Source organism: Dromiciops gliroides, chromosome 1, assembly GCF_019393635.1.
Source record: "Dromiciops gliroides isolate mDroGli1 chromosome 1, mDroGli1.pri, whole genome shotgun sequence".
Lineage (NCBI taxonomy): Eukaryota > Metazoa > Chordata > Mammalia > Microbiotheria > Microbiotheriidae > Dromiciops > Dromiciops gliroides.
In genome coordinates, this window is record NC_057861.1 from 117,195,753 (window position 1) to 117,208,485 (window position 12,733).

Sequence of the window (12,733 nt, forward strand, 5' to 3'; positions counted from 1 at the left end):
TCCCCGCCGGCTGGGGGGTTATGAATGGGTGCAGCGGAAGCACCGCCCACCCCGGACGTGACGCTTGGCCAATGGCAGAGCCGGCTGCGTGGATAGATGAGGTCAGCGCTGTCGTGTCGGGAATGGAATGTGTAAGTGTAACATTCAGAACCGGGTAACATTCGGCGATCGAACTCCGCGATCGGCAACGTTCGAACGGGGTTGGGGGGGGGGTGGGGGGCGGCCAGGGAACCTCGCCGGGGTTTGCAGCTCGGTGCAGAGACTGACTAGGGGGAGGAGGTGCCGCCGCCGCCACCTCCGACGCCGCCGCTGCTCGTGTTGCTGCTGCTGCTGCTGCCGCCGCCGCCGCCGCCGCCGTCGCTGCCGCTGCTGCTGCTCTGTCCCGGGGGCCATTCACAGAGATCGGAGGAGTAAACACCACCAGAGTCTCGGAGCCGCTGCAGAAGGGAATCCAGAGAAATGCAGGGATTTGTAAGGTTACGGCGCTCGAGCTGGAAGATGTAATTCTCTGTATGAGCCGGTTGGGATCTGCTGACTTGTTGGAAGCCGGAGTGCTTTGCATGAGTGTGTTGATGAGTGAAGTTACTGCACCGGTGCTCCTTTTCAACACTACCGAGGGGAATTCTGGAGGCGAGGAAATCACTTAGTCTTGCCATTGATTGGGTATCGGGAGCTTTTTTTCCCCCCCTTCTTCTCCCCCCCCCTCTTTTTTTTTTCCTCCCTTCTTTCCTCCGTCTTGTTGCATGCAAGAAAAATTACAGTCCTTGGCTGCCCATACCGGGTGCGAATTATTCGGCTACACTCTCCCGTCTATTGTGCAACCCAAAGATGAAAGACAGAAGGGGAGAAAGTTAAAGAAATCGCCCACATGCGCTGGATCAGTCCACGGCTTTGGGAAAGGAATAAAGAGAAGGTGGTAGAAGAGAGTTTGAAGTCTTTACAGGCGGGAAGATGGCGGACTGGAGCTGAAAGTGTTGATTGGGAAACTTGGGTGATTCTTGTGTTTATTTACAATTATCTTGACCCAGGCAGGACACATGCAGGCCAAAAAACGCTATTTCATCCTGCTCTCAGCTGGTACTTGTCTCGTCCTTTTGTTTTATTTCGGAGGCTTGCAGTTTAGGGCATCCAGAAACCAAAGCAGGAGAGAGGAGCACAGTAGTAGGAATGGCTTGCACCACACTAGTCCGGATCATTTTTGGCCCCAGTTCCCGGACGCTTTGCGCCCTTTCATTCCTTGGGATCAATTGGAAAACGAAGATGACAATGTGCCCATTTCCCCTAAGCAGAAGCGAGACGGTAATTCCAGCATCTACAAAGGCAAGAGGTGTCGCATGGAGTCCTGCTTCGATTTCACCCTTTGCAAGAAAAACGGCTTCAAAGTCTACGTCTACCCGCAGCAGAAAGGGGAGAAAATCGCAGAAAGTTACCAAAATATTCTAGCGGCCATCGAGGGCTCCAGGTTTTACACTTCTGATCCCAGCCAGGCGTGCCTGTTTGTCCTGAGCTTGGATACTTTAGACAGAGACCAATTGTCACCTCAGTATGTGCACAATTTGAAATCAAAAGTGCAGAGTCTCCACTTGTGGAACAATGGTAGAAATCATTTAATTTTTAATTTATATTCTGGCACCTGGCCTGACTACACCGAAGATGTGGGGTTTGACATTGGCCAGGCAATGCTGGCCAAAGCCAGCATCAGTACTGAAAACTTCAGACCTAATTTTGATGTTTCTATTCCCCTCTTTTCTAAGGATCATCCCAGGACAGGAGGGGAGAAGGGATTTTTGAGGTTTAACACTATCCCTCCTCTCAGGAAGTACATGTTGGTATTCAAGGGGAAAAGGTACCTGACAGGGATTGGGTCAGACACCAGGAATGCCTTATATCACGTCCATAACGGTGAGGATGTGGTCCTCTTAACCACCTGCAAGCATGGCAAAGACTGGCAAAAGCACAAGGACTCTCGTTGTGACAAAGACAACACAGAATACGAAAAGTAAGTGCCCCACTCTGGTCCTTTCTAGTCAGCAGCCTTGACTGCTTTCACTATACAGGTGTTCAGGAGGCAGGGATGGTGAAAGGGGCGGGGTGAGGAGTCAGGGAAAACTCGTAGGTTCCCACCCTCCCCTTCAGATATTAGTTTCAAAAGCAGGGGGTGTGTTTTGTTTTGTTTGCCTGTTATCTATACAGTAAGTTACATAGTCCAGTGGAAGGGGTTCTTGCCATCCCTTTAGGGAATTGGTTACCTTTCAGCTCTCTCCTTTGTGGAGGAGGGTGATGGTGGCTTCTCATTTGGAAACTGTTTGCCCTTCAGCTGTTCTGAGTGTGGAGATGCTGGATCTGATAGGAGGGAGCGGTGGAGATTCTGTGATCCTAGCTTCTCTCTTTAACTACAGACTGGAGCAGAGGAGATGCTTGCTTGGGGGGGGGGGGGCTTGATAGCCCAAGATTGATTCATTGTGTGTCCTTATGGTGAGGACTTCTTCAGGTTAACTGCTTCTATTGGTTTTGTTGACCTTTATGTCACAGTCCCTGAAGTTTCCTCAATCCTCAAGCTTTCTGTTATCATGCAAGAGCCTTGCTTGGTTTTTTGGAGGTAGAAGGGGGGTGCTTATTTTGGTCATGAAATATGTCCACACATTTCTTTGCCTTTCTCATATTGAAATTTTGAGCACTGTTCTGATGGGGATCAGTACTCTTATGTGGTCCTGTCGTTTCTCTTGCAAGAATAATCCGCAAGGCAGTGAAAACACCATTGATAATTTTGACTTCCTAGTCTCTATTGTCTTATTCTATTTGTATCTATACCATTGTGTACTTTGTATCAGCTGTGTGACTACAAGGAGAGGATGATGAGGCTGATGAGGATGGTGATGAGGACGGCTACCCTGCTGTGTTGATACAAGTTTTACCCAGTTGTTAAGTAACTTGGGCCAGTTACTTTGTCCTCCTAAATTAGTAACTGATACACTTTATTTTATTTTACAAAATGAAGTTTGCAAATATCTTCCCTCCCTCTTACTCCCCTGATCAGTAGCTCACTTTTAAACAAGTCACATTAACTGCTGGTGGGTCATCATAGCTGAAGAGTTAGCAAGATCTGGTTATAGTGCATTTCCACAGAGTACCAGTTAAGAAACCAGAGCAGCCTTGTTCTACCAAGAGCCTGCGAACCCAAGCTGAAAATGAAAGAGGACCTGCCAGAGCTTGGCAGAGTTTGAAACTGAATTATGGAATGCAGTGTCGGGGAAACCCCAACCCCTCCAAGAAGCTGATAGGGGAGGGGAGCAAAAAGGGAGGGAGGGGGAGGGAAAGAACACTGAAAACTGCAGGGATATCACTGTTCACTAAGATGTCTAGACCTGGTTTCTCTCTCTAGGATTTCCTTGTTTTTTTGATGAGAATCACTGGTTGTGGGAATTAAGTGAGATAAACCAAGTGTACTTGCAGTTTTTACTGAATTGGGGAGGGGGGAAGAATGGAATATCAACCCTCTTCTCCTTTTACCTTCCAAGATTGGGGAAATCATGATAATAAGGGGATGGTTATTACTTCTGATTTAAAAAACTAGTTTTAATAATGCTTAAAGATTAAGTACATTTAAAATAAGTTTGTTTTCCTCATGAAAGAAACTATAACTTAAACTGTCTCAGGAAGGGATTGCTTTGTTTATTCCACATTTAAATTAACCTATTCCTGTGGGTTTTTTGTACAAGAAAATGCTCCTAGCCTTTCAGGAATTTTCTTTGTTGGCTCTTGGTGGAGTAATCGGAGATGAAGTCTAACCTTTCAGTGTCTTCTAAGGCAATCTTATTGAATTCTGTAGGAGGAGCATGGTGCTTTTTTATTCTTTTAAATGAGGAATTTCACCTTAGGAAATCTGAATTCCATAGTTCACCAGGTTGTGTGTGTGTGTGTGTGTGTGTGTGTGTGTGTGTATGTATGTATGTATAATTCAATGATAGAACCACATCCTTTGCTCTCAAAGAAAAAGACTAAATTACTTCCTCCTCAGCTATAATGTAAGAGACTCTGGAGCATTTCAGCACTGGAGGAATGCTTAGGAAGGAGAAAGGGGTGTGTTCCCTTAAAACTCTAGTTTTGCTCATTTCCTTTTACCAGCATTGGTTCTTCTTGAATCAGACTGAGAGATCAGTACTGAGACCCAAACTCTTGTGAGAAGTGTTATGATGTCTTTTATTTATTTATTTTTTTTAAGTGAGGCTATTGGGGTTAAGTGACTTGCCCAGGGTCACACAGCTAGTAAGTGTTAAGTGTCTGAGGTCGGATTTGAACTCAGGTACTCCTGACTCCAGGGCCTGTGCTCTTTCTACTGTGCCACCTAGCCGCCCTATGATATCTTTTAAAGACTACCAGGTGTCAGGACCTGGGGGATCTGTTCTCATCTGAAAGATGATGGCCCCTCTGGTATCAATGCAGAGTCCTATTGAATTCTGACTCAGGGACACTTCTCATTGGTAGCAACTGGAATTTCTTGGTATTTCTTTTGAGTGCCATCTAGTCCTAATCTTGCATAATTTGTAAGCTCTACTGATCATTTACATTTGTTACTGGGGTAGTACAGTAGAAGCTTTACTTCTCTCCCAGTGGATTTTCTAAAGTGTGTGCCTCTGGAAAAATGGTGTTTTCCTGGCAGTGATGCCATTTACGTCTGATGACTTGTAAATGTTTAATGAGTAAGGAAGATGTCAAAAAATGCTCCTGTTTGGCCCCTGGCAGAATTATTATTATTGACTTTATTGAACAAACAAAGCTACTGTATTCTTTATTTATTGATGTGAAATAAAATGTCCACCTTTAAGAAATGAATTTTATATATGTGAAATGGTGTCCATCCATGCAGAACTATCCAAGTAAAATTCATTTCTCTTGGGATGATGGGAAAGGAGGTGTTATGAGCTGGTGGAATCAGTGATCTAGAAGGTTTTGCTTTAGCACTGACGGGGTATGTGACCTCTAGTCAGTCACATCAACCAAGCCTGATTTTGACTGGGTTGTGGAAAGGGTGGTATAATACCTCCCTCCAATAGGGCTCTGGGGATTCATTTGATAATGGCTATAAAAGCCCATGGATCTTCAGATCAATTTTCATTATACCTTTTTAATAGGCATATATGAAAGTAGGCCTCAACTTTACTTATTCACCTTTCAGCCTTATATCAGCTCTTCTTTAAAGCTGATAGCTACAATGTACAGTCATTAGGCTTTAGACTTAAAACTGGTGTTGTCAAATTAGGAAATTATGGAAAACATATCCATTGAGGGAAAAGAATTAATCTTTAATGAAGTTTTGGTGCTTAGACAATGCTCAGCACCAAATCTGGATTTCTTTTGAATTCTACCCTCTTATTAATAATAATAATTATTAATTATTATTAATAATTGGTTATTGAAAGTCAAGAAAATGAAGGAAGATTGTTCTTGTATAAAGGCACTTTTTTGGCTCAAACATACAGAGTTATATTAAAACATCCATCTGTATGACACATATCTAATTAATTTTCATTAGTTATATGCCTCAGCAGATAAAGTTGATAAAGGCTAAAATAAATTATGAAAAGCCTAGTCACTACAACATAATGAGGATTTAGGGTAGTCATTTCAATATTGCATCCTTTAAGTTTATGTATCTTATCAAAATTGTCTTTGCATGAGCTTGCTGTAGCTAGAATGTTCACAAGACTAATTGTTACTGGATCATTTTGGTCTGGCTAACTGTGAGTTCATTTGCCCATCTAGGGACCAATCACACCAACCATCAAATCATTTCCTAATAAGTTTTTCATTAAGTAATTATTGTTCAACTTAAAAAAATGCCAATTCATTCATTTTTTTCAACTTTAAAGAAGTCTGAATAGTTTTTGTTTTAAAATCCTTCCACTGTAAAAAAAAAAAATCAGCAGCGGTGCTTCTATTAGCTATTCTTAGCTGAAGAGCTTGACATACCACTTGATTTAACTCTAAAGGAAATTAGATCAATGCACACAGTGCCTCTCAGGGGTGTAGCAGCTTTGCACTGACAGGTACCCTATGAAGCCCACTTACGAACTGCCCTGGCCAGAGCTCACATGCTAGAGTCAAGGAGAGAATGGCTTGTGACTGTGCTTCTAGATGTTCCATTAAGGGCTATCCCAGGGGAACCAAGCGATTGTGATGGATGGAAGAGAGGGCTCAATAAGTTTCAATTCCATACCTCTAGTACCTTGGTTGCCTTATTGGCCTAGGAGTGCTGTTAGCCCCAGCATTAATCAAAAAGCATTTATTAAACACCCTACTATGAGTCAGGCACCATGCTCAGTGCTGGACATAGAAAGACAAAAATGAAGCAGTTCCTGCCCTCAGGGGGCTTTCATTTTGTCAGAGGAAGCCACAAGTATACATGTAAGTAAGTGCATATAAAATATGTAAAAATAAAGACAGGATTATTTGGTGGGAGGAGACTAGTTAGTGTCAGTACTTGGGGTGTCAAAAATGACTTTGGTTGAAGTGAACTTGAACTAAACTTTGGAGGAAGATTCAGAAGTGTTTATTAGGAGTCAGTCCATTCCAAGCACTGGATAAAAACACAGATACAGGAGATGAAATGTTCTGTGAGGAATAAGAAAAGGGCTGTACTCTAAAATGTATGTAAAAGGGAGTGATCTATAGTAAGCCTGGATTCATCCATTCTCTCTCTTTCTCTATATACATACATACACACACACACATATATACACGTATAATCTTAGTTTATCCTTAAAATAACCTTGTAAAATAGTTACTAAAAGTACTGTTACTCCAATTGTACAGATGAAGAAACTGAGGCTTGGTGATGAGGTTTATTCTCAGTGACAGAACTAGTAAGTGTAGGAAGCTGACTTAGAAACTGGGTCTCTAATGAGTCAAATCCTGTGCTTTCTTTACTACCCTAGGCTGACTATCTACTTGTGGATATTGATAATCTTGAACGATTAAAAAAAAAAGGCCAAGTTATATATTGCTTTATATTGTGAGCTACTTGACATCAGAGACTATCTTTTACACCTTTTTATACCCCCAGCTCTTAGCACCATCCCTGGCATGTAGTAGGCAGTTAACAAATAATTATTGATGGGATGATTTATCTTCTGTTCAAGAAGGCAAAGAAGTGCATAATACAGCGTGGAAAGACGAGTCTAAAATGGTTAAAATAAGAGATTAAAGAAGTAACACCTCAGTTTTTTAGAAAATGAGACTTTTCTTATTACCTGGGGATTCTGAGTGGCAGAGGTTTTACTGTAGTTGTCTTTAGCATCTTAATTTGCTGCAGACTCAATTAGGTTTCAGTGATATTCTGCCATCAGAAGAGCCTGAAGTTAATTTGAAAAAAATGAAAAAAGATGAAGGAAAAAAAAAGAAAAATGTATTTACATGAGGAGTCAGTGGGCAGTGTTGTAGAGTGTGACTTTTACTAAAGAATTCAGAAAGCTAAATTAGGAGTCATTATATCCTTCTAGACGGGGGTTTTGCAGCCTTTCCAAAGTGGCATGTTTACTTATGCTCTTTCTTTTGGGGAGAATTTGTTAGGGGCAATGGGAAGGAATATAATCATCTCCAGATGAATAAACCTGTTGGCATACATAGGTGCTTTGGGATATATCCCAGGGGATATATTTTCTAAGCTTTTGGGGTTCAAGTGGTCTAAAATACCCTGGCTTTGGAACTGATAGTTGGAAAGGGGGGTGGGGAGGATAAAGCACTCTTATCACCTTCTCTTCAGTGATCAGGGCATTCTCCTAACTGAAGAATCAGTTCAAAGTGTTCCCCAAGTTGTAAATTTGGAGGATTTTGCTCACTTTCTACATCTGTTATATCTAAATTTTTGTCAACTGATTTTCAAGCAAAATCTCACTATCCAGCGGAACATGGAACTTAATTGGACTCTATTTGAAATTAGTTCAATTAAAAAGACTGAACATAGTACCTGACAGATAGTGTTTAATAAATGCTTCTTGGTTGATATACATGTTCTCTTCTCCTCTCCATCTTCCAGATAGATGGGGGAAACTCATGATAGAATACTTTCTGTTAAGATTTTCTTCTGATGACTCTGAGCTAGCCTAGCTCTGCTAGTACTACTTGCTTTGTGGTTCTTACTAAATTGTATAGGGTTTAGGGGCAGCTAGATGGCGCAGTGGATAAAGCACCGGCCCTGGATTCAGGAGTACCTGAGTTCAAATCCGGCCTCAGACACTTGACACTTACTAGCTGTGTGACCCTGGGCAAGTCACTTAACCCCAATTGCCTCACCAAAAATAAATAAATAAATAAATAAATAAATAAAATGTATAGGCTTTAAATACTGAGCGCTTGGATTGTGACAGGAGGCAGCTAGGGCCAGCACTACTCAGGATTAAGTTTATTGCCAGAAGGTTGGCTTAGAAGGAGCTGGAATTTTCGGACCCAGAAAATTATGAAAAGTGTCTGCTAAGGTGTTGGAGGAGTTTGTGATCTTCTTCAAAAGAGGAACTATCTACTTGCTGTTCCTTATCCCATCTCCTGTTTTCCCTTTGCATGGGATATCTGTCCCCCATCTCTAGAATCTACTCGATCCTCTTTGTCACCTCTTACATCTCAAAATTTCTCTCAGAACTTAGTTTAAGAAGCAGCTAGGTGGCACAGTGGATAGAGCACTGGCCCTAGATTCAAGAGGACCTGAGTTCAAATCCGACCTCAGACACTTAACACTTACTAGCTGTGTGACCTTGGGCAAGTCACTTAACCCCAATTGTCCCCCCCCCAATCCCCCCCCAACTTTAGTTTAAGCATCATCTTCTACATGTAGCCTTTCTTAATGTCTCCCAGAGCTGTTAGTACTTACCCCTGACCCCCCCCAATGGATTTATTTTGTATGAGTGTATATTTGGTATATATGTATGCGCTTTCTTCTGTAATAGAATTGGTTAATTCATTTTTGTGTTTGTATCCCTAACACCTGGGATACAATAGGGGCTTAATAAGTACTTTTTATTTTTTATTTGCCTGTGAAAACAGAATTCCTTATTAGAGTATGTAGCATATTGAAACAAATGTGGGGGATGTGTGTGCAGAGGGGTGCAGGGTTTTTCCCCCAAGTAACTTGTAGTGATAACATATCATAATTAGCTGACCTTTTAGTTCCTAAATCTTGATTCAGGTGATCTCATGGCACTTGATTATTTTTAGATGATGTTTTATGGTTACAGAGCTAAGTGAAACCATTTCCCCAAATTATTTGAATCCGTTAAATCTGAAAATATAATGAGAAAGAATCTAATCTAATATAAAAGTGCTTTTTCTTTATTGAGAGGGAGAGGATAAATATTTCTTGAAAGTATCATTTCTCATATAGGTCACATTAAAATTCACACTGCATTAAATAAGGCCTGCAATAAATTGGCACCTTGGGTGATAACTGCATCTTTAAATATGAAAGTGTAATTTGAGGAACTTATGAAGAATGAGCAGCCAGTTTCCTTGATTCACATAATGACAATGTGGGCAACATTTTTATTTACATGGGAGAAGCACATTAAAAGTTTTCTTTTTATATTAACATAAGCCTTGAGTGCCTTATTACTTTGTAACATCAATAAAGCAATTAGATCTTTTGGTATCCTTTCTAAGTTAAAATGGTGAAAAAGACTTAAATACGTAATGGAACTCAGGTTTCCGTTAAAAAATAAAATACTAACAAATAAAGCCCATTTAGATAAAGTGTCAAATTAGATTCCAGAAGTTAATAATAATAGAAATGCATTTGTATAGTACTTAACAATTTTTTTTAAAAGTGCTTTCATATAATGAGAGGAACCAGCAGGATAGTATGGTTAAAAGAGTGCTGACTTTGGAGACAAAAAGCCTCCTGAGTTCAAAACTTGCCTGTGATGCTTACTGCTGGTAAGACCTTGGGCAAGTCCCTTAACCTCCCTTTGTCTCACTTTCCTCATCAGCAAAATGGGGATAGAGATTGTACTAGGCCATCTCCAAGGTCTCTTTAAGCTCTAGGTTTAGATTCTCTGAGCTCTTTTGATACTTAAAGCCCCTTCATAAGGTAGATACTGGGCAACTAGATAGAGTTCTGGGCCTGGAGTCAGGAACACCTGAGTTCAAATCCTACCTCAGACACTTATTAGCTGGGTGACCCTGGGCAAGTTACTTAACTCTGTTTGCCTCAGTTTCCTCATCTGTAAGAATGAGACTGGAGAAAGAAATGGCAAACCACTCTAGTGTCTTTGTCAAGAAAACACCAAATAGGGTCATGGAGACTCAGACATGACTTAAAACTGAACAGCAACAGGGTAGATATTACCAATATTGTAACCTTCCTGAACTTCCCTTTACTATTTTGAAAAATGGAGATTGGGAGAGCAAGGAAAGCCCATTTATTAATTTCTTAGCATTGATCTCATCAGCTGGCTTTTCTTGCTGTGCAATTATGTGTGATCTCATCACTGACTGCTGTGATCACAGAAACTGCTAGGTACTGAAGTGGATGGATTGTGTGGACCTGGAGTCAGGAAGACCTGAATTCAAATCCAGCCTCAGGCACTTAATAGCTATGTGATCTTGGACGAGTCACTTTAACTCAGTCTTCCTTGGTTTCCTCATCCTTAAAATGGTGGTAATGATAGAACCTACAGCCCAGGTTTGTTGTGAGGATAAAATGAAAAGTTTATATAGCACTTTGAAAACCTTAAAGTTCCCTATACATGTTAGCTATTGCTATTAGCCATTATTATCTAGTTTTCATTTACAAGGGAAGCTGGTGTATTAATCCTAAAAGACTTGAGTAGAAGAAAATTTTCCCCTAAAGCTAGAAGTCAGTCTTTTTTGGATCCTTCCAGGGCTCTTTTCCACAATTCCACCCTTAGAGGATTAGCTCAAGTACCTGCCACCTCCTGCAAGAAGTCAGTCATGATTTCCCAAATTACTTTATGATTTGTATTTCATTTTCAATCTATAGGTTAGCCAATCCCCTCTCCTTCCCCCAGTTTAATGTTTGGTCCTCCAAAGCCAAGACTTCTTTTTTTTTTTTCCATTGAATTCTCAGTGCTTAGCATATAACCAGCACTTAATTAATTAGAATTATTCAACATAGATTGTTGAACCTGAAGGGAATCCCAGCTATCTACCTGCTTAGTTTTAATTTTGTTGTTGAGTCGTTTCAGTTGTATCTGACTCTTCAAAATTACATTTGAGGTTTTCTTGGCAAAGATACTGGAGTGGTTTGCCATTTCCTTTTCTAGCTCATTTTAGAGATGAGGAAACTGAGGCAAGCAGGATTAAGTGACTTGGCCAGGCTAGTAAACGTGTCTGAAGCCAGATTTGTACTCATGAAGATAAGTCTTCCTGATTTCAAGCTCTGTGCTCTATCCACTGTACCACCTAGCTGCCCCTATTTACAGCCCAGGGATTTTAAGTGACTTGCCAAAGGTTATAGAGGTAGAAATTTGAGCTCAGTCTTTCCTTACCTTATGTCCACTATATATTAGCTACTATCCCATGCTAGGTTGTTGTAATGAAAATGCTTTGTTTCTGATATTATGTACAGCCAACTCCCTTAATTTTCAGCTTTGGAAATTAAACCAAAGGAGGTTAAGTGACTTACCCAAAGTCACACAGGTAAATAAATTCTGGTGTTCTTTTCATTATATCTTGCTGCCTGAAAGTATCGCCTAGGGAATTATTGCATAAACAACCTAGATTCTCAGTTCTGAAAATTGTTCACCTATGTATAAATTACTGCTTTGTATTTTTACAGCATTCTTTGGTTACTTAAAAATGGCCATTTCTCAGTGAATGAAGTTGGGCAATAGTATTTGGTTTTATTTATGCCTCTTGGAAAAAAAAATAAACCCACACCACTGAATAGTAACAGATGTGTCTCTACAACCATCTAAAATGATTTTCTAGGAGAAACCTTCTTGGAATATGGAAGATAAAAGTCTATTTTATTCCTCAGTAATTTGAGTAGTAAAGTAAGTGATCACATCAGGCATGGACACTTATCAAATCATGATGAGATGACTATGAATAACTTTCTACTTTGAACAATTTACATGGCTATTAACAATTGATGGCTTTTCTAGTAGGCCAGCATTATCTGTGGTAGCAGGACCTGGTCCTGTGTACTTTTGCTGCATATTAAGTTCAGGTGATATTCTCTTATCGTGGGCGATAACATTCTAATAGCAGCCAAGGTGAAAGTTAAGGTGGAATTTTAAGATGTTATTTTCAAGGCCAAAGACTGTTCATACAATTGTAACCAATATTTTCATTATTTCTCCCAAGGGGCACGGATTCAGGCATGTACAAACATATTATAAGATATTTTCTCTAATACTCACCTTCATACCAAATTCAGATGTCGTCTGAATCATAACAGATACAGTCAAGTCCTATGGTAACGTGGCTCATAATTATTAGGCAACACTACAGGTCAGTTTCTCCCCAAAAGCATAGCCATATGTAATAAAAGCCTTATCTGGAGGGATTATAGCTCTTAGCGTTGTCTGTCCCCTTTATATCAGGATCGTGATTTCTGTAGACAAGTAAAGTGGTCCTTTCTCCCCACCCCTGTCTTATTTCAAATTTCAAGCACATTTATATAATAGGTTCATCTTTTTTAGGAACATTCCTTCTTTCTTTTATCATAAAATTATTTTATTATTTTCCAGTTACATGTAAAGATAGTTTTCAGCATTTGTTT

General features: G+C 40.4%; 1 protein-coding gene across 1 annotated transcript in view; it reads left to right on the forward strand.

The window, feature by feature from the left end:
• The first annotated feature begins 1,037 nt into the window (after positions 1 to 1,037).
• Positions 1,038 to 12,733, forward strand: part of EXT1 (exostosin glycosyltransferase 1) — a 362,793-nt gene continuing 351,097 nt past the window's right edge. Inside the window, exon 1 of the mRNA XM_044004472.1 lies at positions 1,038 to 1,999. Coding sequence (XP_043860407.1) covers positions 1,038 to 1,999 — 962 coding nt within the window. The remainder of the gene's footprint in view (positions 2,000 to 12,733) is intronic.